The sequence below is a fragment of the Felis catus genome, chromosome B4, assembly GCF_018350175.1.
Source record: "Felis catus isolate Fca126 chromosome B4, F.catus_Fca126_mat1.0, whole genome shotgun sequence".
Lineage (NCBI taxonomy): Eukaryota > Metazoa > Chordata > Mammalia > Carnivora > Felidae > Felis > Felis catus.
In genome coordinates, this window is record NC_058374.1 from 138,385,256 (window position 1) to 138,412,725 (window position 27,470).

At 65.6% G+C, this 27,470-nt stretch overlaps 1 protein-coding gene across 1 annotated transcript in view; it reads left to right on the forward strand.

Moving 5' to 3' along the window:
* Positions 1-12,119, forward strand: part of LOC111561467 (collagen alpha-1(I) chain-like) — a 59,948-nt gene extending 47,829 nt beyond the window's left edge. The window contains exons 9-10 of the mRNA XM_045033182.1: positions 8,665-8,718; positions 9,020-12,119. Of these exons, the coding sequence (XP_044889117.1) occupies positions 8,665-8,718; positions 9,020-9,060 (95 nt within the window). The 3' untranslated portion in view covers positions 9,061-12,119. The remainder of the gene's footprint in view (positions 1-8,664; positions 8,719-9,019) is intronic.
* Positions 12,120-27,470: the final 15,351 nt, after the last annotated feature.

The following is a 27,470-nucleotide window of genomic DNA, read 5'->3' on the forward strand; positions in this document are numbered from 1 at the left end:
AAACCCAGGCCCCCGGAGGTTCGCTCCTCACACAGACGCGGGCACCAGACTCGGGTCCTGAGTCCCCAAGCCCTGACAGACACAAGCAGGAGGCCGCAAGGGTGTGTCCCCAGGACCGTGGGCGGAGGTCGAAGGAGGCAGGGCCGGCCGGCCTGGGAGGCCAGAAGGGCTCTTGGACCAGGACGAGGGGGTCTGTACACAGTAGCCGAGACCCAGGTGACGTGGGGAGGGTTGTGGGTGAAGAAGGACAGGCCTGGAGGAGTGGGCTCTCCCGGGGCAGGACCTGTACCCCCTCCCCCCCATACTGTGCAGGGGACAGAAGACCAGGCCGATGCATACAGTAGGTGCTTGCTCTGTGGTCATCCAGAGCCTGAGTGGTCACCAGGATGACTGTACAGCCCAGCCCGCACTGCAGGGGTGAGAACATGCCCCGGGCCAGAGGGGAGGGCGCCCCTCCCGTGTGCACTCATGCCCTCCTGTAGCCCCAGCATCACCAGCAAGGTGGGGTTCATCATCTCCATTCTGTCCAGCTAGAAACGGAGGCCGGGGGCTGCGAATAGCCCAGCTCTGGCCTCACCTGTGGCCCTGGGGGGTTGTTGGGATGATGGAGCCCCTTCAGGACGCTGGGCTGGGGGCACCAAAGGTTTATGGGGGGACGGTGACTTGGTGAGTGGGCTCTTTCTGAACTGACCCAGTACTGCTCTCCTTGAGGTCTGCCCAGACTTGGCCCCGAATGGGGAGAGGTCTGGGCACGGGAGGCTCCCTCCGTCTCTAGTCCCTTCCCCTGCGCTGAGCCCCTAGTGTCTCCCCCACGCCCGGTGAGGGCAGGAGCCACGCGCCTCTGCTCGGCTCCCAGTGGTGGCCTGCTCTCTGAAGGGACGTGGCCCTGCCCTCCCCGGCACCCCGGCTGCCTGTGGGTGGACAGGCTGCCGTGTTCTCCCGAAGCTGACACAGACGGGGGTTCACGGAAAAGTGAGGCCTGGGGTCACGGGCCCGACACCCCACGGCAGAGCCATGCTGCGGAGCCGTATCTGCCTGCTCCGGGGCTGACCCGAGTCTGGTGCCCACGGCCGAGGAGAAGCAGGAGTTTGTTCTGACGCTAAATGTCCAGCCAGCCTTGATTTACTCGGAAGTTGAGGCTTAAAAAATACCTTGCGTCTGATCTTTTGGTCCCAGTGAAAGTACAAAATGCAGAATGACGGGTTTCATTCGGTGCTTCTTTCTGGTTCTGAGCAGCAGCGCGCTGGCCGGGAATGGTTAACCTTGAGACTCGAGGAGAGAAGGAAGCAGCAAACGCTTTGCTGCTCTTCGAGAGAGCCGGGAGAGCCCTGCTCTTCGAGCTCCACCGGACAAAGCGACTCGCGGTTCAGTTCCCGTTCTGGTGCCAGGCCCTGAGCTGGACGCCCCTCCCCCCAGTGCCATCGCTGGTGCTGTCGGCCCTGCTGGGCGGTTGTCTCGGTGCCGCTGCCCGGGGGGAGGGGACAGAGGCTCAGGGAGGTCGAGGGGCCAGCCCCAGACCACCAGGCCGCCCAGCAGCGGAGCAGGGGCCTGGCCCCAACCTGCTGAGAAGGACGTCTGTCCGGGTTCCAGGAGCGTGTGGCCTCCCTGAAGCGTCGGGGTCCCCCTGAGCTGTCGGCCTGCTGGATCCTAAGAGGCAGCCTCCCCGGGGGGCGGGCAGGGGGCCGGGGCCGGGGCCTCCAGCTCAGGCCCTCACCGGAGCGGTGCCCAGGGTGGGCTGGGGGGTGTCGAAAGAGACTTGCCGATAGGGTGCAACCCAAAGTGCCATTTGCCCCCAGGTCTGGGCTTGGCTGGACGCTTGGCCTCGGACCCCCCCTGGTTGGAGGCCTTATTCCCCAGATACTACGGCGCTGGAAGGCCAGCTGGCCGGCTCTGGTGGGAAAAGAGAGGCTTCCACTCTTCAGCAGACCGATTGCTGTCCCTGTTCCGGCGTGCTTGGGTCCGAGCTTCTCTTCTCCAACACCACCAACGCTCACCTAGCCTGGCGGCCGTGGAGAATCGGGGACGCCACAACACCCTGTCACCTTGAGGAAGAGAAGGCAAACATCTCAGAAGTGGGGCTTCCTAGGGTCCCCCAAGTACAGAGGAGTCTGGGCCTTCTTAGCAGCTGTGTGACCGGGGCTCCGTAAGTGGAGACATCCGTGGGTCTCCGCTCCCCAGTGCCGTAGGCACAGGATGCCTGTCTTTGGCCGTGTGAGCGTGGGGAAGTGCCTTAGCCTCTCTGTGCTGGTCTCTTCTCGGCAGATCAGGCTGTAACGGGGACTGACTGAGGCCCTCAGCGGGATGGACGCAGGTCTGTGCCTGGCATGCCGCACGTGCTGGGGGTTTGCGTTGGCCGCGTGTCCAATGGGGAGCACGTGCCCGGGAAGGGGGACGCGTTTGCAGCAGTATTGGGCAAGTGGGGGTCGGACCTGGGCTGTGAGGCTGTCTCATCCCCGTGGGGCAGCTCCCACGGAGAATCTGCTCCCGGGAGCGGTCCTCAGTGAGGACACCGCTTTGTTCACACCCGGCGTGTGTCATCAGGACAGCCGTGGTTACACAGGTGATGGGGACCGTGGCACCTGCCCTCCATGCCGTGCCGTGGCCTATGGTAGCACGACCACGTGCCGTGGCCTATGGTAGCAGCCACCCTGTAGGAAAGGTGCGGGGCTGCCTTCCCAATCCCACTGTCTTGTTCCTTTATATAAAAAAAAAAATGTTTATTTAATTTTTGAGAGAGTGCGAGTGGGCGAGGGGCAGACCCAGAATCTGAAGGGGCTCCAGGCTCTGAGCTGTCGGCACAGAGCCCAACGCGGGGGCTCGAACCCCCAAGTCACGAGATCGCGACCTGAGCCGAAGTCGGACATTTAACTAACTGAGCCCCCAAGGCGCCCTTCACTGTCTTATTTCTTGACACAGGCCCTGCCCCTGCCTCTGGATCAGCCTGTCCCCGTCAGAGCACAAGGCCCCAGCTGTGTGAGAGAGGACCGTCTCCCCGGACCCTTGGCCTCAGTCTGCCCGTCTGTAAAGTGGGATTGGCCTGGGCCCAGGCTTTGCCTCTGCACAGTCAGGGAGGGGTGGCCTGTGCCTGGGCCCAGGGCCCCCGGAGCAGTCCTGCGTGTATCTGCCTTCCACCTGGGGTTCTGAGCGAGACGTGCTAAAGGTGCGGAGACCACGGGCAGCACAGAGTCGGAAAGACGTGGGCCCTTGGGGTGTACCCACCGCCCATCGGACGGTGCGGCAGAGGGGGCTTCCTGTCCAGCGGGTGTTTGATGGGGCAGCGCCTCTCGCCCACAGGACGTGGGCAGGGGCTCCCCAGAGGGGACACGAACGGGAGGTGGGCTGTCACCGGACGGAGGCAGAACAGGAGCCTCCAGGTTTGGGACGTGGCTCGGGGTCCCGTCGGGCAGGGCCCTGGGTGCTGTGGGAGGTCGGGGAGGGGCTGGGGCCGGTCTCCCCGGTGTCCCCGCCCCCGGCGCTGCCCTGGCACGGCCGGTCCTGCCAGCTGTCCCTGCGCCTGCCAGCAATGGGCAGGAAGAAGCCGGCAGCCTGGACCCCGGGGTGGGATGTGCTGGGATGTCCCCGGAATGCGGGCCAGCCCCTCCGGCCATCTGGTCAGAGGCCACCCCGCCACCAGGCAAATGAAGACCACCCTTCGAGGGTCTGGGGCAAAGGAGGATTTTCCTGTGGAAGGAGGCCATGAGCCTACACTCTCGCCTGCCTCCCCGCATCGCCGCCCCGAGCCGGGCCGTCTCCTCCGTAAGGCGGGAGAGCGTCAGTGCCACCGCCCTGGGCAAGAGCTTCTCCCCAGACCACCCCGAGCCCCTCGAGAGGGTAAGCTCAGGGTGGCGGGAGCTTGGGCAGGAGGAAGCTTCCAGAGAAGGCACTGCCTGCCCCCCCCCCAACTTTTTCTGGCCAGGTCCCCCTGGGCCTCCACGCAGGACAGGCGGCCGCACTTCCGGAGTGGACGTTACCCCTCCCTGCCGCTGCGGGGCCCGTCCCTGCCCCGGGCTGTTGGCTGCCTTTGTCTTTCTGGGGCTCCACAAAATGGCCGCCGCAGCCCTCCGCCATTTTGTGTCTGAGGCAGGCGGGCGGGTGGCCGGCGGGGGAGGAGGGAGGGAGACCACCGCCCGCCCGCCTGCCCCGAGTGGCCTGGACGGAGCCCAGCAGCAGCCCCCGCCCCAGCCCGGCCTTGGCCGCGGCTGCCCTGGGCTTGGCACCAGCCAGAGTCTTGGCAAGGCTGTCCGGGAACCCCGGCCCTTCACCCAGCCCGCCGGCCCCCTCGCCACCCCCCAGCCTCCCCTGACGAGCAGACGGAGATGCTGTAGACCAGAGCCCAGAAGAGCTGTAATTAAAGCCATGCTCCTGGAGGGAGTCCTGGCAGCCACGGGGCCGGCACGGACAGTTCTAGAAATGACGCTCGCCCGAGTGGGTGGGGATGGGCTCCCCGGACCCGCCGTGACCAGGGCCCCATCTGTTTCAGGCCACACTGGGGAGACCAGCGGCCCCCTCAGTCCTGCACCAGCCACCCTGCCCCCTTACCTGCCTGAGGAGCCTCCGGGCTCCCTGGCTGGGCCTCGTGCTGGGCCCGGGGCTCATGGAGGTCGGTCAGGTTTCTGGTCTGGACGCAGCTACTGCCCGTCCTCAGGAAGCAGGGACGGGGGGCTTCCTGGAGGAGGTGAGCTCTGCAGCCGGGCTTCCCGTGGGGCTGGGGCCAGCCGAGAATCTTCGGTGCACCAGGCTGGGGGTGAGCCCGTTCCAGCCCAGCCCGCTGCCCTACGCAGTCCTGTCTTCCGCGGGACCCACATCCCCCGAACCTCGGCGTCCCTGAAGGGCATTTTCCGGAGCTGGGAGCAACCAGGCGTCTCCCTCCTCGTCAGAGAGCCTCCGGCCTCCTCCTGTGCCTCCTGCTCTCGTTCTGTGCACAGCGTTCGCAAGCTTGCCCCTCTGACAGCACCCAGTGGGTCGGAGGGAGCGCCCTACAGAGGGGAGTCGGTCGGGCAGGAAGTGGGCGCACGGCATCCGGGCAGCCTTGGCTGCGGGGCCTGGGAGCAATATCAGGGAGACGCGGTTGTCCCTGGGCCCGTTCGCTGGAGGGACAGGGACGCCACCGGCCTCGGCAGGTGGAAGGGAGCCGCCGGCCTGCCGGGCGTCGATGCCCACCCGTGGTACCCAGCCGTGAGGCCGTCAGAGGGCAGTGGACCTCCTAGAGGAGGTTCGTAGAAACGTCCTCATAGAGGAGGGACTGGCATTTGAGGGGAGCAGGCGCCTTTTAAAGGGGCTGGTGTGGATTCTCAGGCAGCACGCGGGGTAACGCGGGCGCCGTGGGGGCAAGCCCGGCCTGTGTTCCCTGCATCGCCGAGGGTCAGTTCCGCGCCGTCGAGGGGTAGAAAGCAGGCGTGCAGCAGGGCAGGGCCCCGGAGCTGCGAGACGGCTTCCCCAGACACCTGCGGCCCAGCCAAGCCCTTCAGGCTGGGAAGGCCGCTGGACGCTGCCCCAGGCCCTTCCCAGACGCTCTCTCCTTGCGGTTCCCAGAGAGGACATTCCATCACCATGAAGTGAGGTTTACTCACGCCCCGGCTCCCTCTGGGGAAGGCCTGCCGGACGGGATGGTGGCCGCACGCCAGGCCAGGCGCAGAGCCTCCTGGAGGAGCCGGGAGCCCCGCAGCGGAACGACCGACCGTCTCGCAGGGGGCGGCCGCCAGGTGTGGTTGCTGCGGGGCGGGGTTTCGTGCTGGGTGTTTTTAATGGTACGGGTGCGTCCGTCCGGTCCCCTCCCTTACCCCTGCTCCTCGCCTTGTGACCCAGACTGTGGCCCGAACTGAGAACATTTCAAGTCCGCGTGCGCCTTTGAGGCTGACGCTGTTGCCTCTGACACCCGACGGAGACACGCTCGGGATCAGAGAGGGCTCTGCGTTCGTGCTTTCCCCTTTGGAGTTTGAGCGGACCCTGGACAGAACAGCCTCCCCAGCCGACGCCTTCTCCCCGGGCACAGAGGCACCTTGCCCTTCCTTCTGACAGCCGCCGGCATCCGGGTCCCACTCTACAGGGCGGGCGGCTGAGGCCGGAGGTACCAACTTGCCGACGGCTCGCTGCCAGAGCAGGGGACCCAGACCGTGACCCGGTGGACCTCCGAGCCAGCTGTCCCCTCCTCCCACCTGCCCACGGCCCCCGTGGATGCAAGTGTGTCTGCAGAGCTGGCCAGCCTCCCCGGGCAGCGCCAGCCCCAGCCCCCCGGCTTCCCAAGTGGTCCTTTCTGGGACCTCCAAACTCGGGCAAATGTGGCAGTGACAGTTCAGCCTCCTCTGCATGCCTGGCCCTCCTCTAGGCTCAGGACATCACGGCAGGCCTGGCCCCTGCCCTGGGGAGCACTCATTTCCCCAGGCCTGGCCACCTTCACCACGCCAGCTCGGAGGCCTCTGGGGACAGGAAAGCGAGGAGCTGGAGCGGGACGGTCTTCTGAGGCGACAGCCGTGGGGCAAGCTGGACAGGGAAGGTGCCAACGAGAGAACGCTTTGGGGCCCTGAGACAGAGGAGGGCTGGGGCCGGGGCTCCGTCTGGAGGCGTCACCCACCTGCGTGGCCTTTGCGGCCCAGAGGGAAGCGGGGCCGTGGAAAGAGCCTGGGGCCAGAGAAATTTGGATTCCAGCTCTGGCTTTGCTGGCCCACCCCCCCAGACAGGCTTTTGGGGGCCGTGAGGCCACCGGGCCTCGTACTCCCTGAGCGGAAGAATCCGTCTTTAGGTTGGAGGTTTTTCCGTCACGGGTATTTTCGCGTCCATTTTAAGAATTTTGCTTCAAAATAATTTGTCCTCGTCGCTGAGTTGCGGCGCCCCACAAATTGTGTGCCGGAGGTGAGGGTCTGGCTGGCTCCCCGCTTCCTGGCCACACCAGGCCCACAGTGGGCACACGGCCCCTGCCCGCGTCGTCAGACTGCCGGGTACGCATGTCTCCTGAACTTTATGGGCCGTGTTTGCAGGGACAGACCCACGCCCCCCCCCCCCGCCACTGCCCGGGCCCCCGGATGCCACCCCCACAGCTTTGTCCCAGACCCCATTGTTGGCACGGCTTGCCGAGCAGAAACACTGGCCGCTTTATGGGGAGAAACCTAATCGGGGCGGCAGTGGCGGGGGGCAGCCACGGGGGGGCTCCCGGCTCTCAGTGGCCCCGAGCCAAGCCCGAGGTGACTGCGGGGTGACACCGTCTGTCTGCCTCCCTTGCTCCAGACATCCGCCCAGCCCTGAAAGGGCCACCTGCCCGCCGAGGCCTCCCACACACCTGTCCCTGGCCGGCCCGGCCCCTCCCACCGGGGCCCGCCCAGCACCCTGCCCACAAGCGGACACCGAGGGGGACTGGGACGGGGCCGCTGCCCACCGCTCTCCCCCGCAGCCCTGCTCAGGGAGCCCCGTTCACAGTGCGCTCCTGCCCCTGCCGCCAGCCCTCCTCCAGGCTGACGGGGAAGGGTCTCTTTGGTCTGTCTCGGGATTCCTCCCCAGGCGGAGGGCGCTGGTGATTCGTGGGACTTGTCAGGCAGGTGGACCCGGCCAATCTTCCCCTCCAGCTCAGACTCCCCGAGTTGGGGCCTTTTCCCCGCTAGCTCAGAAATGTCTCCGCACATGGGTCACCGACCCAGCAATGTAAACCCTGCCCCTGACCCAAAAAACCCTCTCTCCGGAGCTCTTGGCTAAAGAAAGCCGCGTTTTGGGTGAGCTCTGTTTTGGTAAGGGCAGAGCCAGAGTGGGGACCCTGCCGGGGGTCATGATACCTGCTTCCTGGTCACCTAGAGAAATTTGAAGCAGGCTGTTGAGTGTGCAGGAAACACGCCCCAGGCCCCTAGGGAGAGTGGATTCGCGCCTCCTCCGTGGGCCCCGCTCCCACCCACAGCAGCACCTGCCGCAGGGCCGGGTCTTGCAGACGTGAGCACAGCTGGTCCCAGAGCCGGGATTCCCCTTGGGGGCCTCCCGAGGCTTCCGGGTGGGCAGTGAGAGAGGCCCATGGTGCGGGAGACGGGGCCCTCGTGGGCAAGGAGCCGGGACAACCAGGGCTGTCGTCCCCGGCAGAGAACAAGCAAGGACAGAGACAGATGGGCCGGGCGGCTCAGAGGAGGCCTGCCCTGGGCATTTTTCTTTTCCTTGGAGGACGTGTCGTGCTGGCTTCCCCGCCCCCACCCCCCCTTTACGCCAGTCCCGAACGGTCGCCTGGCCAGAATGGGCCAGAACCAGAGGGGACTGTGATCCTCCGAGCAAGCCCTGGCTGAGGCCTCAGGCCGGGTCCTGGGAGCCCTTTCCTCGGGGTTCTGCTCTTGGGAGGACCCCAGGCCTTGCTTGCCACAGGGCAGGAGCCCCCGCCTGCCTAGAGCTCTGGAAAGCGGGGACCTCAGCTCCTCCCTCTTGGGTCCTCCCAACTCCAGGCCCCAGAACATCCGTGCCAGCTTGGTCTTGACCATTCAGGGACAAGCCCGGGTCTCGGTCATCTCTGACCCAGAGTCGTCCAGCTCACGGCGGCCACGGAGGCCGTTGTCTCCAGGCCCTTGCGGGGAGCGTGTCCCTGGCACTGGAATGCGGGATGTGAGGGTTGGTGGGGTGTGCCCGGGCAGGAGGCACAGAGCGGCCGCGGGCGTGTTTCTCCCACACCTGATCCTTGTTACTTTTTCTCTAAATCCCCAACAGGTCGAGAAGCGGTGTCTGGAAAGGGGCTTCTGTCCACGGTCGGCCTTCCTCGAGGTGAGTGGGTGTCAGGGCAGGGCCTCTGGGCCCAGGCGGTCTCCACCCTGCGAGGGCGCCCCCGCCACCCACCCCGCTCTGCCTGGCCCAGCCTGAGCCCGCGGGAGGCCTCGCCGGGTCATCCTACGGGAAACAGGCCGGTGAGTCTGTGGCCCCAGCCTCAGACTGGGGCTGGCGTGGGTGCACGCCCAGTGACTCAACGCGACGGCACGGGTGACCCCCGGCCCCACCGCCCGCCTCTGCCGCCGTCCTTGCTCTGGAAGTCTGGCTGAGGAGCTGTCCCCCTGCCCTTCGTCTCCAGGTCCTGCCGTCAGCCACGAGGGTCCTTGGACGGAGACCTAACGGTCCCACTGCCAAACCTTTGCCCAAGCCGTGCCCTGCACCCGAAGCCACGCCTCCTTTTCCTGCCACTCCCCCAGGTGACGCGCTTCGTCCACCCACCACGCGCTTGTGACGCTGTAACATTTGACGGTTACCGGACGTGGCCCGGAGGAGCCCTGGTCTGTGAGAGCGGATGCAAGCGGGGTGCTCGGCTCTGTCTCTCAGGTGCACCTGCTACCCTCGGGCTCACCTTGCCTGCAGGGCCTCTGGGGCCAGGAATCCTTGAGGGAGCCCCTTGGCTCTGCCCAGCCGTGAACCAGCCCTCGACTGCAATCCTGATGTGCCTCGGCCGCCCGCCACCGGCCCAAGAGGCCACTCGGTAAGTCCAGCCTGGAAGAAGAACAAAGGGCGAACGAAGGAAGCCAAGCGACCTGCTTCTCAGGCTGGGCTGGAGGGGGGGATGAAGCGGGGGTACGTGTGGTGACCGCCAGGGTGGACCAGGATGAGGGTCTCTTCCCGTCTCCCTGTCTGTCCCCACCCCGCAGGGCCCGGCCCGCGGCCCGGCCTGTTGTGCCGTCTGTGTCTCCCAGCTGGGGCTGGGCCCTCCCTGCAGCCTTAGCACATGGGTGTCTCAGCGGCCGACCCTGGAGCCCAGAGCCCGTGCTCGGGGTCCCTCCCCTTGGGACGTTCGGGGGAGTCCTGGGCTGGGAGCCTTGGCCAGTTTTCTCCCCAGCAGTGAGGCCAACAGCAGTCAGTCTCCCCACACCGCAGTTGGGCGGGCGCCCAGGGTGCTTAGGGGCCGGGCATGAGACCTCCGTCTGCAGCAGGGGGCAAAAAGCCAAGCCCAGCAGAGCCCAAGAGCAAGCCCCTCGCCCCCACCACACGCATGGGGCCGAGGCCCCCACCGGTCTGAGCCTCCGTTTCCTCACTGCAAAAAGGGATCAGTAATCCTAGCTTCCCCAGGCCCGTGAGGGCCAAATGGCACGGCCCAGCCTGGGGCCTGCCTGGAGGAGGCAGCCTGCTAGGAGGGGTGTGGAAGGGAGCTCAGAGCCATTATACCGCTGGGCGGAAAGCAGAATGTCGTAACCTCCCCTCTGCCGCCTGTCAGCTGTGTGACCCCGTGAAGGTGAGGTTACCTCTCTGGGCCCCAGTCTGCTCACCTACAAGATGGGCTGACAGTAGTCCTTGCCTCACCAGCCTTTCCTCGGGGGCCCCCGGCAAGGTGGCGGCCATGGTGGACATTTATCCAGGCTGCCTGTGCCTCCGGGCACTGAATGCCGAGCCCTCTAGGGCCTACGGTTGTGCCCCGGCTGCCTTCCCCGGGGGAGCCAGGTCCCTTTGGAAAGAAAGAACAGCGTCCTGGGATGTCTCCCAAAGTGGGGACAGCTCAGGTCACTTGGAACAGCGGGACCGGACTGACCAGAGTCTATGGGGAAGGCCGCCCCTCCCCCCGCTGCCGCCCAGTGGGTGGAGGGAGCAGGCCCTGAGGCCACCCACGCGTCTCGGGCAGCCAGAGAGGGGAGGCTGTGCTGTCAGAGGGCGGGCGGCCAGGGGGACACGGCACCTTTTTGCCACATGTTGGCTTCTAAGTGACAGCCTTCCAGTGTCACCCTTGCAGCAGATGTCCCTTGGCCACACGGTGGCCGCTCCGTCCGGATGGGAGTGACCGGTCACCTGTAGCGCTTGCCCAAAGCCACACTGCAATGCTTGTCCCCTCCCTCCGTCTCCTCGCCTCCTTCCTCTGGTTGCTGGCTTTCTCCTGCGGGACCCCCTCTGCGTGGCGGCTCTGGGGAGTACGCGGTGCCCGGGGCCCCTGCTGGCCTGCCTGCCGGAGTCCCTGAGCCCTTGGCGCCCGCCGGCCTGGCCCCCCCCTCCCCCACAGCTCTCCCGCCCCCTCCAGGAGGTGTCTCTGAAGCCGCGAAGCCCGTCCCTGCGTCACGATCGACGGTCCTTTGGGGTGAGGTAGTAGGTTGTATAGTTTGGGGCTCTGCCCTGCTCTGGGTAACTATACAATCTACTGTCTTTCCTGAAGTGGCTGTAATCTCGCCGATGGACAGCACCCGGGACCCTGGCTGGGCGGAGATCCGGGTGCAGGTTGGGGATGGGTAGTGGCCGTGGTAGGGTGGGGGCGGTGGCCGCCGGGCAGGAAGTCGGGCGGGCCTAGGTTCCACTTGCTGTGTGATCTTGGGCAGGTCGCCTTTGACCTCTGGGCTTCACTTCCCCCGTCTGTGAAACGGGGACCAATGAGGATTGAAGATGATACCGTGTAAAGTGTCCAGAGTGGGGCGGGGCTCAAAGCCGACCCCCTCCCTCTCCCTACACTGCACTGAGAGCCGCCCCCGTGGCCGGCCGTGGGCACCAGTGGGGCGCAGCCGTGGACCCAGAAGGACGAGGGGCAGCTGAGACTTGGCTGGGGTTGCAGGGCTGGCCCCCAGGGACTCCCATGGGCGACCTTAGCGCACCCCCCCCCCCCGCCATGTCCTTCCCAGCCTGCCCGGCTCAGCGTCTGGGCTCTGGTCAGCGGTGGGACGTCCCCCAGAGAGGGAGGCCGAGGCCGCCCCATTCCTCCCCACTCGCCATTCCAGGCAGGAAAGCGGGAGAAGGCTCCCCGGAGTCTGGCCCCTTGGGGACACACGCTCCCTACACCACCCCCCCCCCAGCCGCCGACAGCTCGTAGGTGGACGGCGTGGGCCTCACTGTGTGTGGGGAAGCCCACGGGCCATCTGCGTCGTCACTCCTGCCCTGCACCTGCCCAGCCTTCCAGCTCGGCTCCGGTGGCCGCAGACCACCGGGCAGGGGCCGGGGCTGGGTGCGGGGCAGTGGCGGGACATCGGAGCCTCCCGCTCCCCGGGCACCGGCGGGGTGAGGTAGTAGGTTGTGTGGTTTCAGGGCAGTGATGTTGCCCCCTCGGAAGATAACTATACAACCTACTGCCTTCCCCGAGGAGCCCAGCGACACGTGCCCGCGGGAGGGCCGCCCCCACGGCCGGCAGGCGACTCCGGGGCCCCGAGCGACGGGCCGGGCGGGCGGGAGGCTGCAGCGTGCACTGCTCGACTTCAATAAAGGCTGTTCTGATGTGACTCTGGAATCACGCCTTGTTCGTTCCCAACGCCCTGGAACCGGGTGACGAAGGTGGGCGCATCGGCCGTGGAGGAGTGTGTGTTGTATGTGTGTGTGAGACTTGGCTGGGGAGCTGGATGCGGGCTGTGGGGGGTGCCCAGGCCTGCCCCCTGCCTGTCCGTGGGCCTTTCCAACGGGTTCGGTCCCGGACCCCGGGCCCCAGCCCATCGCCCTCACGCCCCTTTGAGCACAGGCCCCGGATGTGTCTCTCAGCCCCCATCCTGTAGAGAGGACGCCTAGGAGCCCCTTGCAGGGTGGAGCCCAATCAGCAGCTCCGAGCCCAGGCCAGGGCCTGGCCCCCAAGGCCACCTCAGCACCTCGTGCTCAGAAGTTCCCATTGCCCACACCCAGCTCCTTCGGGACGGCTTTTGGGGAGAGCCCTCATTCTGGTGGACATCCTTGAGCCAAAGCGTTCACTCACGTTTCTCCCGGAGGCCTCGAGCCTCGTGTCGATGGCCAGTGCGTGCCTGTCCCCACGGTTCCAGTCTGGCTCCTGGGAGAGGCCTGTCATGCCTGCCCCCGCCCCAAGAGCACCCCTGCGGGAGGGGAGTCTACATCCTGCCCCTGTGCCCCTGGCGCCCGGCACAGACCCAACGAGGCCCTGCCTTCCTCAGCTGGAGCCAGCCCCTGAGTCTGCCCACCGCCCCCTGTGAGAGGCAGCTCCAGGCTGGCCCTTGCTGGTGGCACGGGGCATACCAAACAGGACACGGACACAGCCCCTAAATGTCCCAGCCTGACAGGAGAACAGATGAGACCTAGAGAGTCCTCAGACGGGGATTCGGGATCGGGGACCTTGTGACAGGGACCAGGAGAGGCTGTGGAGGGGCCGGCTCAGCCGGGCACTTCTCGGTCGTGTGCAAGCCTTGTGGGGGCCCTCCTCCTGGTGCTCTGGTCTCTCCTACCATGACTGTCCCCAAGCCACTATTTTGGCCCCAGCCTCCGTCCTGAGCATCCCGCCCCCCCCCCACCACGGGGGGGTCTACACCTGCCCGCCCTCCGGAAGCCTCTGCTACCCCACAGGTCAGGGACTGTGGGTGCCCAGAGCAGGGGCCCTGAGGGGTGGAGAAACCTAACAATGCTGGGAGCCGTCTGAGCTGGGTCTTGACGGCTGTGTAGGAGTCCACAACCGAGACTCCCGAGAAGAGACCTCCGTGGAGCGTCTACCCCCTCACCGCTGCCCCCGTCGTCCTCTGGCATCCAGGGTGGGTGGGAGACTTGGGCACTGCCCACTTCCTTTCCCGTGGTCAGTCAGTGGCAGAGCCTGGCCACTCTTGTCCCCTGAACATTGTGTCTGTCCCTGCCCTCTCTGCAGACCCGTTCCATGTGCCAGGCCTCAGAGCTTCTGTTGGGGGGGGGGGGCAACCCCTTTCTCCAGACTCTCCGTGCTCATACCTGTGCGTGTCCTCACCTGGACCCCTCCTGCTCCCCCCTGCTTCTCAGGGCTCTGAATGCACAGCGCCCCCCTCTGGGTGTCATCCGCTCAGGCGCCACCTCTGACCGTGGCGGTCTGCGTCTGAGCCGACGCCCTGAGTTCAACCTTTCCCTCCTGACACCTCCACTGTGCCCAGCCCTGCAGTTGGAGAGCAGCCTGGGACATGTGACAGCCATTCCTTGTGGTCAGCTCCACAGTTGGGGCAGCCTGGGGACTGGGAGAGCCCCCGAGGAGCCCTGGACCCAGCCCTGTAGTCAAGGATGGCTTCCTGGAGGAGGGATTCACCCTGTGTCTCTTGCCACATTGCAACCGACCAACTTCCAGCCTCTCCTCTGCCGCCTGGGTCTCCCCAGAGACGAGGGTGTCAGAACCCAGCAAAATGTGGGCCTGAGTGATGGGGGGGGCGTGGCCAGGGTCACCCACCGTGGGTCATCAGCGACACGTGGAAGCCATTCGGTCCTGAAACACACCAGATGGCGTGGACGGCACGGTCAGAGCAGCTAGTTTGTTCTCGTCCCCTCATCCAGCGCTGGGAAGCCCTGCTAGGTGGCGGGAAGGGCCCCCACCTTCGGAGACACAGGCCCCGGGCAGTAGCTCTACTCACCAAGCCTCCGTTTCCCCGTCCCGCTAGGTAGGGCGGCCTGCTCTGGCTCGAGGGGGCGCACGGTGGACACAGAAGGGCAGGGGCCGGGCAGGAGGCCCGGAGGCCAGATTTGCGGCCGGGCGTCTGGCGCCCCCTGCTGCCCGGTCTGGGCTGTGGCTCTGGCCTGGGGCTGGGCGGCAGGTGAGGCTGGGCAGAGGGCTTGGGCCCCCCGCCCCGTGAGCTCCCCGGGCAGGCCGGGACTGTGCTGAGATCAGAGCCAGGGCCACGTGGCACTGAGGGATGGGGCGGTCACCCAGGGCCGGGACTAGGCGAGGGGGCAGAGGCCCAGCATCTCAGGGGCCTCACTCTGGGGGTCACGTGGCAGGATGGCCTGTCCATCGGTCTGGTGGGCACAGAGCTAAAGCTCACGAGAGGTTTAATTTCAGTTTCCTTTAAAATCCGAGGGAAAAATGAATACAGGTGTCCCCCACTATCCAAAAGTAGAGCGCTCCCGTGAAAACTTCCGGAAGCCAAAATGCCGTAAAGCAAAGAAGCAATTACCGTTAATTTATATGGGAAATGTTTGAGGGTTTCCAGACGTAATAAATCACCTCCCTTAGCCTTTCTGATACTCTTAGGACCCGTCTTGCTAAAGGATGCACAAACTCACTCGAGATACAGCACAGAGGCTCACAGACAGGGTTCAGAGCTGAGGCGGCTGGATGCCGAGCGTTCCCCTGGAAGAGCTGGGCAGGGCCGCACGCAGATCCGTTGCTCAGGGCGCGCACTGTGTCTATACCGGCTCACTGTGAAAACCAGTGCTGAATGCTATCTTCCCTTCTCACTTGTTTTCGTAAAAGGAGAACTCCTGTTCAGATTTTTTTTCAGTTAGCGAAAAAACAGGTGCTACTATAGCGAAAACGGACGTCTTTTGTAAAAGGCAAACGGCGTCCCGTGAAATCTTGAAAACAGTGTATGTATACGATAGGTATAGTGAATGATATCATAATACGCAGTATACAACCCCTGACCTCCATAGTAATGAACCTGTCCCGATGTTACATTCATTATATACAACATGTTCTGTAACGTGTTTTACAAAGGAAGGACCCAGGGAGGGAAAGCGCCCCGTCCCACGGAGCAGGGCTGGGACCCGCCAAGAGGGTGAGCGCCTCCTTCTGCCTCGTCCTGTCCTGCCGTCATCCCCCCCCCACCCCGTCCTCCGTATGGCCCCCTCCCCTGCCCCTCCCTGCCGCTTCCCCCCTCCTCCCGCCCCCCTGCAGCCAGAGCCCCGGGCCAGCTGCTGAGCAACTCTGCCTTCGTTTCCCGACGGCGACAGCGACACGGTGTGGCGGTGAGAGGCAGTGGAGGCCGTGAGCGCTGCCCACACCCCCTCCCTAAGGGAGGGGCCCAAGGCTGTGGCAGCGGATGACCCCTCTCGGGCCAGATGCCTCAGGTTCCAGGTCAACTCAGGGGAGGGGACCCTGGGGACACTTCTGCTCCTCTAGCTTGTGGGGCCTGTGCTTCAGACCGAGCAGGGTCTCCAGCAATTACCCGGTAGCCCCTGCCAGCAATAGCTGGGGCGGCCCCAGCCTTGGTCCCACTCCCAGAGGGCGCTGAGTCCCAGGGGACACAGCTGGTAGTGTCCCGTTCACCGTCACTGAGCCCTCAGCATCACTGCCCCCCAGTGGCACAACCACACCCAGAGCAGACCTGTGAGGGGCTTGGGGACCCTCCGTATGCGAGGGTTCAAGGGACTTACGCTGCCTGCTGGCCTGAGGCCAGGCTCCCTCCGGGGAGGGAGAGGCCCCCCCCAAGCGTGGGAGAGTGGGGGGCACTGGGTTGTTTGCAGAGCTGGAGACGGGGGTGACCCCCTGGCAGAGGAGCCTGGAGGGAATGTGTCCCGGGGGGTGAGGCAGGGCCTTGCTGTCGTGACCGTGGCCCCCTGGCAGAGACCTAGGGCCCACCCGGTGTCACTGAGCAGAGACGGGTCTCCTTGACGGGTCTGAGGGGCCAGAGTGGGCCGGGGGCTGGGGGGCTGGGGAGTCTCCACGCAGCTGGGGAAGGTGCTGAGCTCTGCCTCTCTCTCTAGAGGGAGAGGGGGCGGTGGCAGCCGGAGCCACGTTGCACATGTCAGACCCTGGACAGCTCGGGGGGCCGAGACAGGCCAGCGGGGGAGGGGGCCATCCGGGGCCTGAACGATGCTCATCTGGGAAACTGTTGGTGCTCCTGGGAGGACACCCAGGCCCAACTGATGTCCCAGCCTGCTCCCAGCCGTCGGGCTCTTCCCACTGTCTCAGCACTACCCACCCCATGTTCTAGATCTTCCTGGGCATGCCCCCCTCCCCCCCTCACTAGGCTGTGGGCTCCAGGGACTCGCGGCGTCTTATTCTAGCACTATCCCCAACATCTAGCCCGGTGCCTGGCACACAGCTGGTGCTCAATAAATACCCAGTGGCTGAAGAAATGAATTAGAGTGAGCACATGGTCTGCTGGGGTGGAGCCCAGCACTCTGAGGGAAGCTGGTGGGAGTGGCAGTAGGGCAGGTGGGTGGCAGGAAGCAGCCTCTGGGGACCCTGGGGACCAGGCTGGGGAGGGAGCCGGCTGTCCCCCGAAAAGGCCTCGGATCCAATGGGCTCCCTGGATAAATACATCCAGGGCAGCTGCCTACAGCGTCCTCTCTTGGAACTGATGAGCCCATGGAAGGCTCTGACAAGGCCTGCACGGAGGGCACAGGCCTCTCGGACTTAGTTTAACCCACAGTTTCTCAGACAGGCCTGGTCAAGTCGCACCAGTGGGCGTATCCTCTAGAACAGGAGCCACCCTAGCGAGCTGTAGCCCAGCTCTGCATGTCCCTGTGGCCACCAAGAGGGCCCTGTAGAGGCAGAGGGCCCCAAGAGGTGGTGGCTAGCAGGCTCGGACCAGAGCAGCGATGCCTGGACAATTGCGGCGACCTTGAAGTGCGTGGGTTTGAGAATCCCTGGGCAGTGACGCTGAAGGGGCGGGCCTGGGGCTTCGCTGGGTGGCCCAGGCCTCTCCGGATGGACGGGCGGACGGCCACTGAGACAGAGGGGCCAGGCTGGGAAGGTCCGCAGCGGGTGAGGTTTAGGACATGGCCTTCATGTAAGGTACTCCAGGGACTGACCTTGGGGCCCCACGGGGGCTGGAGGCCAGGCCTTTGCCCCAGAGGAGCCCCCCGGGCCCCTCACCCCTGCGGACGCAAAGCAGCCACCGTTCCCTTCCTGACGTGGACCGTCAGGTGCGAGGCCGGCGGCCAGGCAAGGCGGGCCTCGGGACGGCGCAGGGACAGCTCTGGTCCCGTTTCCTCTCGGGTGCCGGCCGACCGTGAGCTCCGACAGCCTGCTGGGATGGCAGGGCAGGGGCTCGGCGGGCCCAGAGCACTCGCACCGCACCCACTGGGGGGGGGGGGGGCCGCACTCCTCCCTCTGCGGCTTGAATCCCTGCAGGGCTCGAGTCACTTTGACCTCTGCGCGCAACCAGAAGCAGGCACCGCAGTCACATCAGGAGCTCCGGCCTCTGTCCCTCCCCGAGGGCCCCGGGGAGCTCCCGACCCCTCCGTGAGCCTCAGTTTCCCCAGGTGCACCATGAGGAGGGCAAGAACTTGGGGGTCCGGCCCGATTTCAGCCGCGTGTCCCACAAGCAGCGGCTCCGGTCGAGCCTCCGCGGTGGCTTCCGAGGTGACCACCAGGTGGCACCCAGTGACCGATAGAAGGGCAGCGCTTCCTCTGGCTTCTGTGCTTGGCCTCTGTCGGCGGGGGGATCTGGGGGGGGCACATTCCCCTGCAGTCCCAAGGCCCCCGTCTCACCCGGCTGCGTGGGACAGACTCAGCTCACCCGGCTGCGTGGGACGGACTCAGCTCACCCGGCTGCGTGGGACGGACTCAGCTCACCTGGCTGCATGGGACGGACTCAGCTCACCCGGCTGCATGGGACGGACTCAGCTCACCCGGCTGCGTGGGACGGACTGAGCATCAGCCGGGCCACCGTCACAGGAGGCAGGGCCCCCCTCCCCTCACGACACCCCCTGGGTGGGGGCGGTGCTCTGGTGGCTGGTGGGGGCGGGGAGAGGCGGGACACCCCACCTTCCAGTCACCGGAAGGAGCGCCCCCCCCCCCCAGAGTTCCAGACTCGCCAGGACAAACCGGTGGCAGGGCGGGCAGGGAGCGTGGGAATGACCACGGCTGGGTGGGCAGCAGATGGGAACTGGGTCCACGTGGGCATGGGAGCCATAGGCTCTTCTAGCCCGGCTGACCCGGGTCCCAGCGAGGGGCAGGTGGTGTGACAGGGGAGATGGCCCCACTGGCAGTGGGCAGGCAGTGCGGCCTCACCGGGCCTGGGCGAGGCAGTCCTGGGGAGGCCAAGGCCAGCCTGCCGTCCTGCCCGGCACGGGGCCTGCCTCCCAGAGGGAGCGACTCCCGGGCCGGCGGTCACACAGTCCTCCCCCAACTGGCTCGCGGCCTCGGCTTCGTCTCTCGCTCCCGGGAGCAGCACTGGTCACCGTCACCGGAGCCTTCCATTACAGCCACCACCGCCAGCCTCTGTTAATACGTGCCCGGCACTACCGTGCCGTCTGACCTTCTGTGGCCGTTCCTTTCTTCTCCCCATCTTCAGGAGGAGAAGTCCGCCCGAGGCCCCGCAGCCCAGCAGATGCACATTCTGCCCGGGGCCTCGGCATTGTTGCACAAACACGGGCACGCCTGGCCTGGCCTCCACCAGCTGCCCTGGAGGCCAGGGTCCAGCCTCTCCGCCTCTGGGGAGCCTTCCTGACAGCAATCTTTCCCCTCAGCTCCCATGCTTGTACCCAGACGTCCCTGAGCCCCTGGCCCCCCGGGCACTGTGGATAGCTGGGAGCGGAGGGAGGGGTCCAGGGCGGCCCCATCCCCAGACCTGCCGGGGCAGAATGTTCATCACCTTCAGGTATCGCCTCGGAGGTGCTGCCCTGCAAACGATCCTTCGATACATTCCAGGTGTGAGACGGTCCGGGAATGAGCAAAGACTACACAGTAGGGGTAGGGGCTGTGGAGGCACAGGAGAAACAGCAGGGGTGTGGTGGGGGAGAGCTCATGGACCGCGTCCTGGGACGGCTACGTCCTGAGTTGGGTTTTGTAGGATGAGTAGGAGTCTGGTAGCCACAGAGTAGGAAAAGGAACGAGAAGCCCCACCCTCACCCGCTGTGATTGTGTGTGCGTGTTGTGGGGGCCTGTGGAGGTCGCCAGGTGGGTACGCTGATGCGGTCAAAGGGTGAGGAGCCCTCTGTGGGCACTGGGGACCCACTCATGCCCAAAAGGGAAGGTCGTTTCAAGAACGAGTCTCAGAATTCATCAGGAAGCAATAGTCGCAGGTGTCGGTTCCGTGTGGGGTCTGGGCCTGTGTCCACCCCGGCCGGACAGTTGGAAGGGAAGCAGCAGCCCTCAAGGCCGGGCCAGCGTGGCTTCTAGAAGGTCAGAGAGACGGCTTGAGCACTGGCCGTGCGCCTTCGCCCGGGCCACGTGCGGCTGCGCGGGACCCCCCCGGAGAGGCCCCAGCAGCCACCGGGGAGGCGCCTGCCTCATTCCACAGACCAGAAGTCAACGACAGGGAATTCTGTGACTCAGCCAAAGGGGGCCGCGCTGCAACCACGGGTGGCCCTGTGTGGTCCACACCTGAGCCCCCCCGGGCGTGACCTGGGCCCCCGCCCCGCCGCCCCAGCCCCCTCCTGCACGGGGCGAGCGGCCTGCTGTGGAAGGTCACCTTCCCCAAGTGCCCAGTCCCAGGGACCGAGGGGCAACACGGCACAGCCACCCTCCACTCCACACCGTCTGAGGCAGGGAGCAAGGGCGTCATTCCCCCCGACCCAGGCTGAGTGTCCTTTCTGGGGAGGGAGGCCGGGCCGAGCCCAGGAGGAGCCAGCAGAATGTTCAGCCTTGACCCTCAAATCGGGCCGGGGCACCCGTGCGGTGGCTTCAGCACGGGTACCCCCCAGCCGAGGCGCTCGCTGCTGCCTGGCACCCGCCCTTCTTGGGGCCCTACTCTACGTATGAGCTCCGACTGTGACCCCCCCACCCTGGCAAGGGTCACCTGGCAGGGGCCCGAGTCACATGTGAGGCCCCACCCAGCCCCACAGACGAGAGGAAGCCTGTGTCTCACGGATTCAGAATGCCCTGGGCTGCAGCCTCAGGAGACAAGGTCCTGGGGTGTCCAGAGCCCGGCGCAGGGCTCCCCTCCCTGGTCCAGAGCTTCCCGCCTTGCCCCTGGCTCTCCCACCCCACCCCGCCGCCGAATTCGACATCTCAGTGTCACAGTACTGAGCACCACCCCAGTGAGCCTCAGGAAAGCCCTTTCCAGATGGCGAGACCCACAAGTACAGATGTCGATCACCATGGCAACAACCTGAGAGCCGTGCTGCAGGAAGGAGGTGCTCCGGAGCCACAGTCCTTTTCCTTTGTGCCCTGTGTCCAGCATGGAGCTGGCACTCCGCGAGCATCTGCCAGGCGGACAAATGAGGTGACGCTTCTGTTGGGCTTTGAAGGATGAATAGGAGTTCATCGAGGCGAAGAAGAGAGGCACATCCCCAGAGGAGGGCACGGTGCGAGCCAAGGCCCAGAGGTGGACAGGAGCTCTGTGTGTCCCGTTGCTGTGGGAGAGGTTGAGGCCCCGCGGTCATGAGGAAGAAGAAGTCGGGAGCTGGTCCACTGGGAGCCAGTGTGCACGCCGCCCTGCCCTTGGCCTTGTGGGCGCCTCTAGTCCTTTGGCCTGCTTCTCCTTCGTCTCCCAGTCCCAGCTGCCGCCTCCAGGGGGCCTCCCTGGCACCGGCTGGTGGCACTTTCTGCCTCCCGTGGCTCCTGCCGCTCAGACGGTACCCGGGACAGCCCGTGTGACCCCCGCCAAGGCTGGACGGCACCCACTGGACCCGTGAAGACAGTGAGGCCAAGGGTGGTGCCAGGGTGACCCACAGCGACAAATCCGGCCGGAGTGGGTCAAGCTGGGGATCCCTTACCCCAAACCTGAGGCCAACCCCGAGAAAATGGCACAGAACTCCTTCCGGCTGGATGCCCGCACGGGCACCCTGGCAGACCCTGGTGAGTGACACGGCCGGGCGGGCCCCCGTGCTGCCCCTCCCCTCCCCCTGCCCTCCCCCACTCCGGCCCGTGGGCCTCTCTCTCTCTCTCTCTCTTTTTTAAATAATTTTTATTTATTTTATTTATTTTAACACTTATTCATTTTCGAGAGACAGAGAGAGACAGAGCACCAGTGGGGGAGGAGCAGAGAGAGAGAGAGGGAGACACAGAATCAGAAGCAGGATCCAGGCTCCGAGCCGTCAGCCCAGAGCCCGACGCGGGGCTCGAACCCACGAACCTCGAGAACATGACCTGAGCGGAAGTCAGATGCTTAATGGACTGAGCCACCCAGGTGACCCCGGCCCGGGGGCCTCTCGAAAAGCACCCCACTCGACCTGCCCCAGCAGCCTGCCCCGCTCTCCCGGGCCCCAGCCTCTCCCCTGGCTAGGGCTGCAGTAGACTTTCCAAGGAGAAAGCTGGGTCACCCCCTCCCGTGTCCCCCATGGCCTTCGGTCTTGCTGGCCAGTCACTGCTGCCCTATGACAGGTTCCCCTGCCTGTGTTGCCATTCCGTCTTGTGCCCTCCGGCCGCACTGACCCTTCCAGGCCCCCCGCCTTTGCCCGCATGCCCTGCCAGGAGAGCCCCGCCCAGTGGCCCACCCCTCCTCCTCGTCCCCACAGAGTGGGGACCTGAGCTTCCAGGGTGCTCTCCCACCACGCCCCCCCCCAGGCTGGGCTGGCGGCCAGCATGAGGTGCCCCCGTCCTCCCAAGCACATGCAGCTGTCCTGTGCTCTGATCACGGGGCTCGGAGGGCCGTCCTCCCAGCGCCCAGACTCTCCCTGGGGGTGGCACCAGGGCGGGTGGCGGCTGCCCCTCCACCTCACGGGCGAGGGAGAAACAGGGGCCCCTGGCCAGCCCCCCCCCCCCCCCGCCATGCGCGCTCAGGAAGTCCTGATGGGAGGCTACAGGAGCAGGCGGGATGCCGTGGCCAGAGCGGGCTCCATCATCTCGCGTGGCTCTCCCCTGAGGCTGGGTGTCCTCAGGCAAGTTGCGCACCTTTTCTGGGCCTCAGCTGGAGCACGGAGCCACACAGCCTAGAGTGATGGGGGCTCGATAAAGCTCCAGGGGTCTGCTAGCGGGGAAGCCCCAAGCGCCCCTCCTCTGGAAAGCCGCCCGGGTCTCCGTCCGCGGACCACGGTCGTGGCTCCCTTCTCTTCTCGTGCCCCCAGCACCATATTCCCCTGTCCGTCCGGCCGAGACTGCCCCATCCTGGAATCAGCCGGACCAGATGGGGGCCTTTTAGACGGGGCCACGGATGTGTTTTGTGGACAAATTACTCACTCAGTGGAGATGGTGAAGGGCTGGGGAAACCAAGGCACAGGGGGTGAAGTGACACCTGTAGGTTCCATGCGGGTGCCCTCATGCCCGATGGTCACCCTGTGCACTCCCAGCCAGTGCCAGCCCCAGGATTTTTGACCACAGCCTGTCCCAGCTAGAGGGTTCTCGGCGGCCGGCGGCCGGAGCTGACCTGCCCCTGGGAAGCGCACCCCTGGGGGCTCCATCGTTTGCAGGAAGAGGAGGACGGGCCCCTCCACTTTATTCCCCTGCAAGCCCTGTGCTCAACGCAGAAGCCCCGTGTCCGGCGGGGGCCCGCTCCCAGGAACAGCTGGGCCACTACCCAGGCCTGGGAACAGAGGCGGGACCTGGCCCCGCGGGAGGGCCCCCAGCGGCAGCCAGCTCAGACATCGGGGACCTGCCCGAGGCAGACAGGCAGGCAGGGGCCAGAAGCGTGCCCACCGGCTCCTGTCTAGTCGTCCACCCCTCCCCTGCGACCCGCCTGTTGACCCGGTGGGCTGGGCCCTGCTGCCCCGAATCACCTTAGTCTCAGGCTCTGGGTACTTCTGCCCTGCCCATCTCCCAACCAGGAGACGGAGGCCCGGCAAGGTCAACCCAAGGTCACACAGGGGTGAGTGATGGAGCTGGGGTGGGCCACGTCCACGGTCCCAGGCTATGGTCTCATCCACCACGCCCTGCTGTCTCTGTGCTGGGAGACGGCCCCCCATTTCCCAGGCAGGGAAGCTGAGGCCCGGGGAGGAGCGGCCCCTGAGGTCGCACTGGTCAGGAGGAGTCCTAAGTCGTGGACTCGAGACCAGCCTTCCCGGTGGCGTGCCCTCCCCTGGGTGTGGGCCTCCATATTCTTCCCCAACCCTCCCGAGCAAGAGGGTTCGTCTGTCTGGCCTGAACCAGGAGGGTACAGCTTCATCTGGGAGGCATTACATCTGGGGGTGATGGCAGCTGCTTAAAGCACTCAAGGGCCGAGGGAGGCGGGGGTCGGGAAGGCTTCCTGGAGGAGGTGATGTGACCGCTCACCCAAGTCTTTAAGGATAAAGAGCTGAGATAGGGCAACGAGCAGGGCGTAGACACATGTGGTGTCGCAGGTGAGGGAGTAGCCCGCAGGCACGGGGCCTGGAGGTGAGAGGCCAGTGGGCAGGCCATGAAGGGCCTTGGGGACCCTCGGGTCCTTGTGGAACACGGGGACCAATTGAAGCTTTTAGTGGGCTTGTGATGAGACCAGGTGTGCGTCTTGGAAGTTCATTCTGGCTGCCTTGTGGACAGGAAAGCAGGACAGGAAGGCGGGACAGCCGTGGCAGAGAGCTGGGTGAGGGGGTGAGGGTTTCACCAGGCAGGTGCGGGCCTCTAGAGGGAGCGTCACCTCGGGGCACTCAGCAGAGCCCAGCAGCCACCCACCCCACGCTCCCCAGTCCCGGCCCCAGGACTGGTGCTGTGGGGCCCTCTGGCCTCATTCTCTTCCCCGATGCTCTCTGGGGTCCAATCTCAGAGATCATTAACGCTGGGAACAGACTTGGCTCTGAAGGAGCCGCTCTCCCAAGTCACGCTGCACACAAGGGGAGTTGAGAGCAGCCAGCCGCATCCTGTCCCTGACGGTGCTGGCAGGCTTCGGGGACAGCATTTCACCAGGAGAGTACAGGCCAGGGGCTCGCTTCCGCTAGGGCCCAGGGAAGCCTCTAGAAGGCTGAGAGCCTCTGGTGTGTTGGGATCACCAGGCAGCAGGGGCAGGAGGGGGGCTTCGGGCAGAGGGAGCAGCAAGGGGCAAAGGTGCAAAGGTCCTGGGGCAGGCCCCTTGGAACCTTAGGTGGAGGGAGGTGGCAGGATGAGGCAGGGGAGACTCCGGGGAGTTCGGCTGCAGGCAGGAGGAGATTTACAGTCAGGGAGGACAGAGGTGTGGAGGCCCCGTGAGGGACTGAGAAGACAAGACAGACACCTGCAAGGCATAGAAGTCGTTGGCAGGGGCGGGGGGGGGGGCGTCAAATGGGGAAGAGTAATCCAGAACCAGGCCTGTCATTGGAGGACAGCTCCCGAGCCCTCCCTGCATTTCAGGGACTGTGGGGTGGGGTGTCAGTGACACCAGTGAGCGTTGCAAAGCCCCATGGGCGCGGGGACGTGGCTTGAGGGCCCGGACGCTTCTGGAAGGAGCTGTCCAGCATCAGTGTGGTTCTCGGGGCCGGGGCCTCAATTCAAGAGGTTGGGCCGATGACAGGAGCTGAGGGTATGAAGTGGCCCCCAGAATGGGCGGGATCGAGGCCCAGGCCAGAGGCATCTTCATCGGGCTTCTGGGTTATGCTTTCACACCCAGCCCGGCCCCAGGCAGGCTGGGAAGGTAAGTCAAGGTGCCTCCTTTGGGGGACAGGGGGCGCTGGCACCTGAGGCCTCACGTCCAGCAGTAAGATCCAGACGCCGGGACAGCCGGTGGTCTGCAACTGCCCCCCCCCCCCCCCCCCCCCCGCCGCAGGACAACAAGATGTGCACCCGCTCAGCTCTGGCCTCTCGGTCCAGATCGCCTGTGAAGCTGTGTGCAGGGAGGGACCCAGCGTTCCCCACCCCTCAGAGGGGCTTAACCCCTTGATCTGACCCCTGACCTCCAACCAGACCCAGCCTGGGATTTCATCTTGTAATTGACGTTCTCTGGGTGCCTGATCTGTGCTGGGTGTTGCGTGGACAGGAGCTGCAGTGGCGGGGAGGGGGGTGTCCTGGGCACTCACGGAGGCTGGAGGCCCGAGGGGGCGTGTCAGAAAGAGCTGGGCCTCACACAGCCCTGGGGGCATAGGGTAGTGGTGGTGCCGTTTGCCCAAGGGCTGGCCGGTGGCCAGCACCTGGCTGGGGGGACTGGAGACACTCAGGGTCAGGGGAGCGGCGGGGTGGGGAGGTGATGCGGGCAGATTGTTACGGGACCAGCCATCCCTGGAGCCACTGGGCCGAGGGCCTCACTCAACGTCCGGGCGGCATGGCCATGAGAGTCCAAAGGCCAGGCCAAAGTCAGGGCCGGCCAGGGCTGGAAGCCAGGACTCTTCTCCCTTGCTGCACCCTCCCCCCCTGCAGCAGGCAGGACTGGGACAGCATGAGGTCGTGATTTTGTACTCTTCTGGGGAAGCCAGCCCCAGGCTGCGTTAGCTGTTGGACGGGGGTCTCGGGTTCAGAGTGAGCCTGGGGACACCCTCAGCTCTCCAAGGTGGGCGGGAGCTGGCGGGGCAGGTGGTCTGGGGCTCCCTAAACCCCCCCCATCTAGCAGAGAGGAACCCGGGAGTCCTCCTCTGCCTCCTCCAAGGGGCAGCTGCCTGGCAGGACAGCTAGGTAGGAGGCTGGGTGTCTTAGAGCCTGGCCCCTGCGGAGGGGTGACTCCAGGCCACGCTCCCGGGCCTGCCCCGTGGACGATGCTGTCAGGATGCCCACCTGGCAGTTCCACCAGCCTGGCTTTGGGTCGTGGGTCTCACGGGACTCTGAGGACTGCTGTGTGGGCTCCAGCCCATCGCTGGGGCCCCAGATACTCCACTTTTTTTTTTTTTTGTAGGTGACGGGTTTAAAAAGCAAAGGAACTTCGTTGCAAGGCTTGACTTCTGTGGCCACGAGATGTGTCGCCCCCCACACCCGCCTGCCAGAATCATCAGGGTTTATATAGAGGCTTCAACCCGGTTCAGTCGAGTACACAGCCCAGGTGGTCTCAACAACACCTCACTCTCTCGAGGCTGTGTCTTCAGAAAAGGGCTCCCAGGGTGGGAACGGTGGGCAGAGTGTAGATCCCAAGGGCACGGGAGGGGTGAGGAGCCTCCGACTGCCCGGGTCCTGCTGGAGGGCCACCCAGGGGACACTTCCTCCCGGTGACCTCCCCCAAAAGCAAGCACTAGAATTCTCCGGTTCTTGCAACCTGTGTCTTAACCTGCGACTCCTCCAAGAGGGGGAGGGTGACCGAGCGTGGGGGGGGAGAGGCGATCAGAAGTTCTGAACAGAAGGAAGGGCCGCAGGTGAGCTCGCGGGGACAAGGCCCCCGGTGCCAGCTCAGCCCCTCCCCCCTCCTAGCCCCCCTCTCGGAGCCACCCCCCCTTACCTCCTCCCAGCCCAGCCCCACACCCCGCAGGGGCCCCCACCCCGGGGCCCCTCCCTCCCTGCAGGGGGAGAGCTGCACAGTGCTGGGAGCCGCCACTCAGATCCCAGCTCCGCCAGTCCCAGCTCTGAGCCTCTCTGCCTCAGTTTCCTCGCCTGCACACGGAGTCACTAGCAGCCTGCCACAGGGCCAGCTGGGGCCAGCTGGGGACTGAATGTATCGGTTCAGCCCGCTCCGGCCCTCCGCCTCCCTCCTCCCCCCAGGCCTTGCTGGCAGAGCTCTGTCTCCAACGCCCTCCCTGCCACTTGCCCCTGGCCTCGGGTGCCCTGCTCCCTGACGGTCCTCACCTCAGCTCTGTTAAGACCCAAGCCTGCCCCGGCCATGCCAAGTGACTGCCAGCCTCCTGCAGGCCCCAGGCCTCTGGTGCTGTTGTCCTCACGATGCCGTCGCCTCCCTGACCCCTCCACCTGCAAAGTTGACTCCCTCCCCCAGAGTGACTTTTCTGACCCTGCTCCCCACTGCCCGGATGACCAAGCCTTAGTGCGCTGCCCCCAGGCCTGGCTCCCCTCGGGGTCGCCTTCCTCCTGTCCCTCCTCCTCCCCGTGTGCCCCCTGCATGCAAACCCCCAGCCCTTGAGAGGCACTTTCTCCTGCACAACACCAAAGTCTGCGGGGCACTTTAGGCAGCAGTGAGGAATCAAAGGTGCTTTCGGGGGGAGGGGGTGCAGGGGCAGCGCGGTGTCGGGGGGGTGGGGGGTGGGTCAGGTGGTGACTCAGCCGGGCAAGGAGGTGACGAGAGAGGCACCCGTGAAGAGCCTGGCTGGAGCTGGGGGGGGGCGTG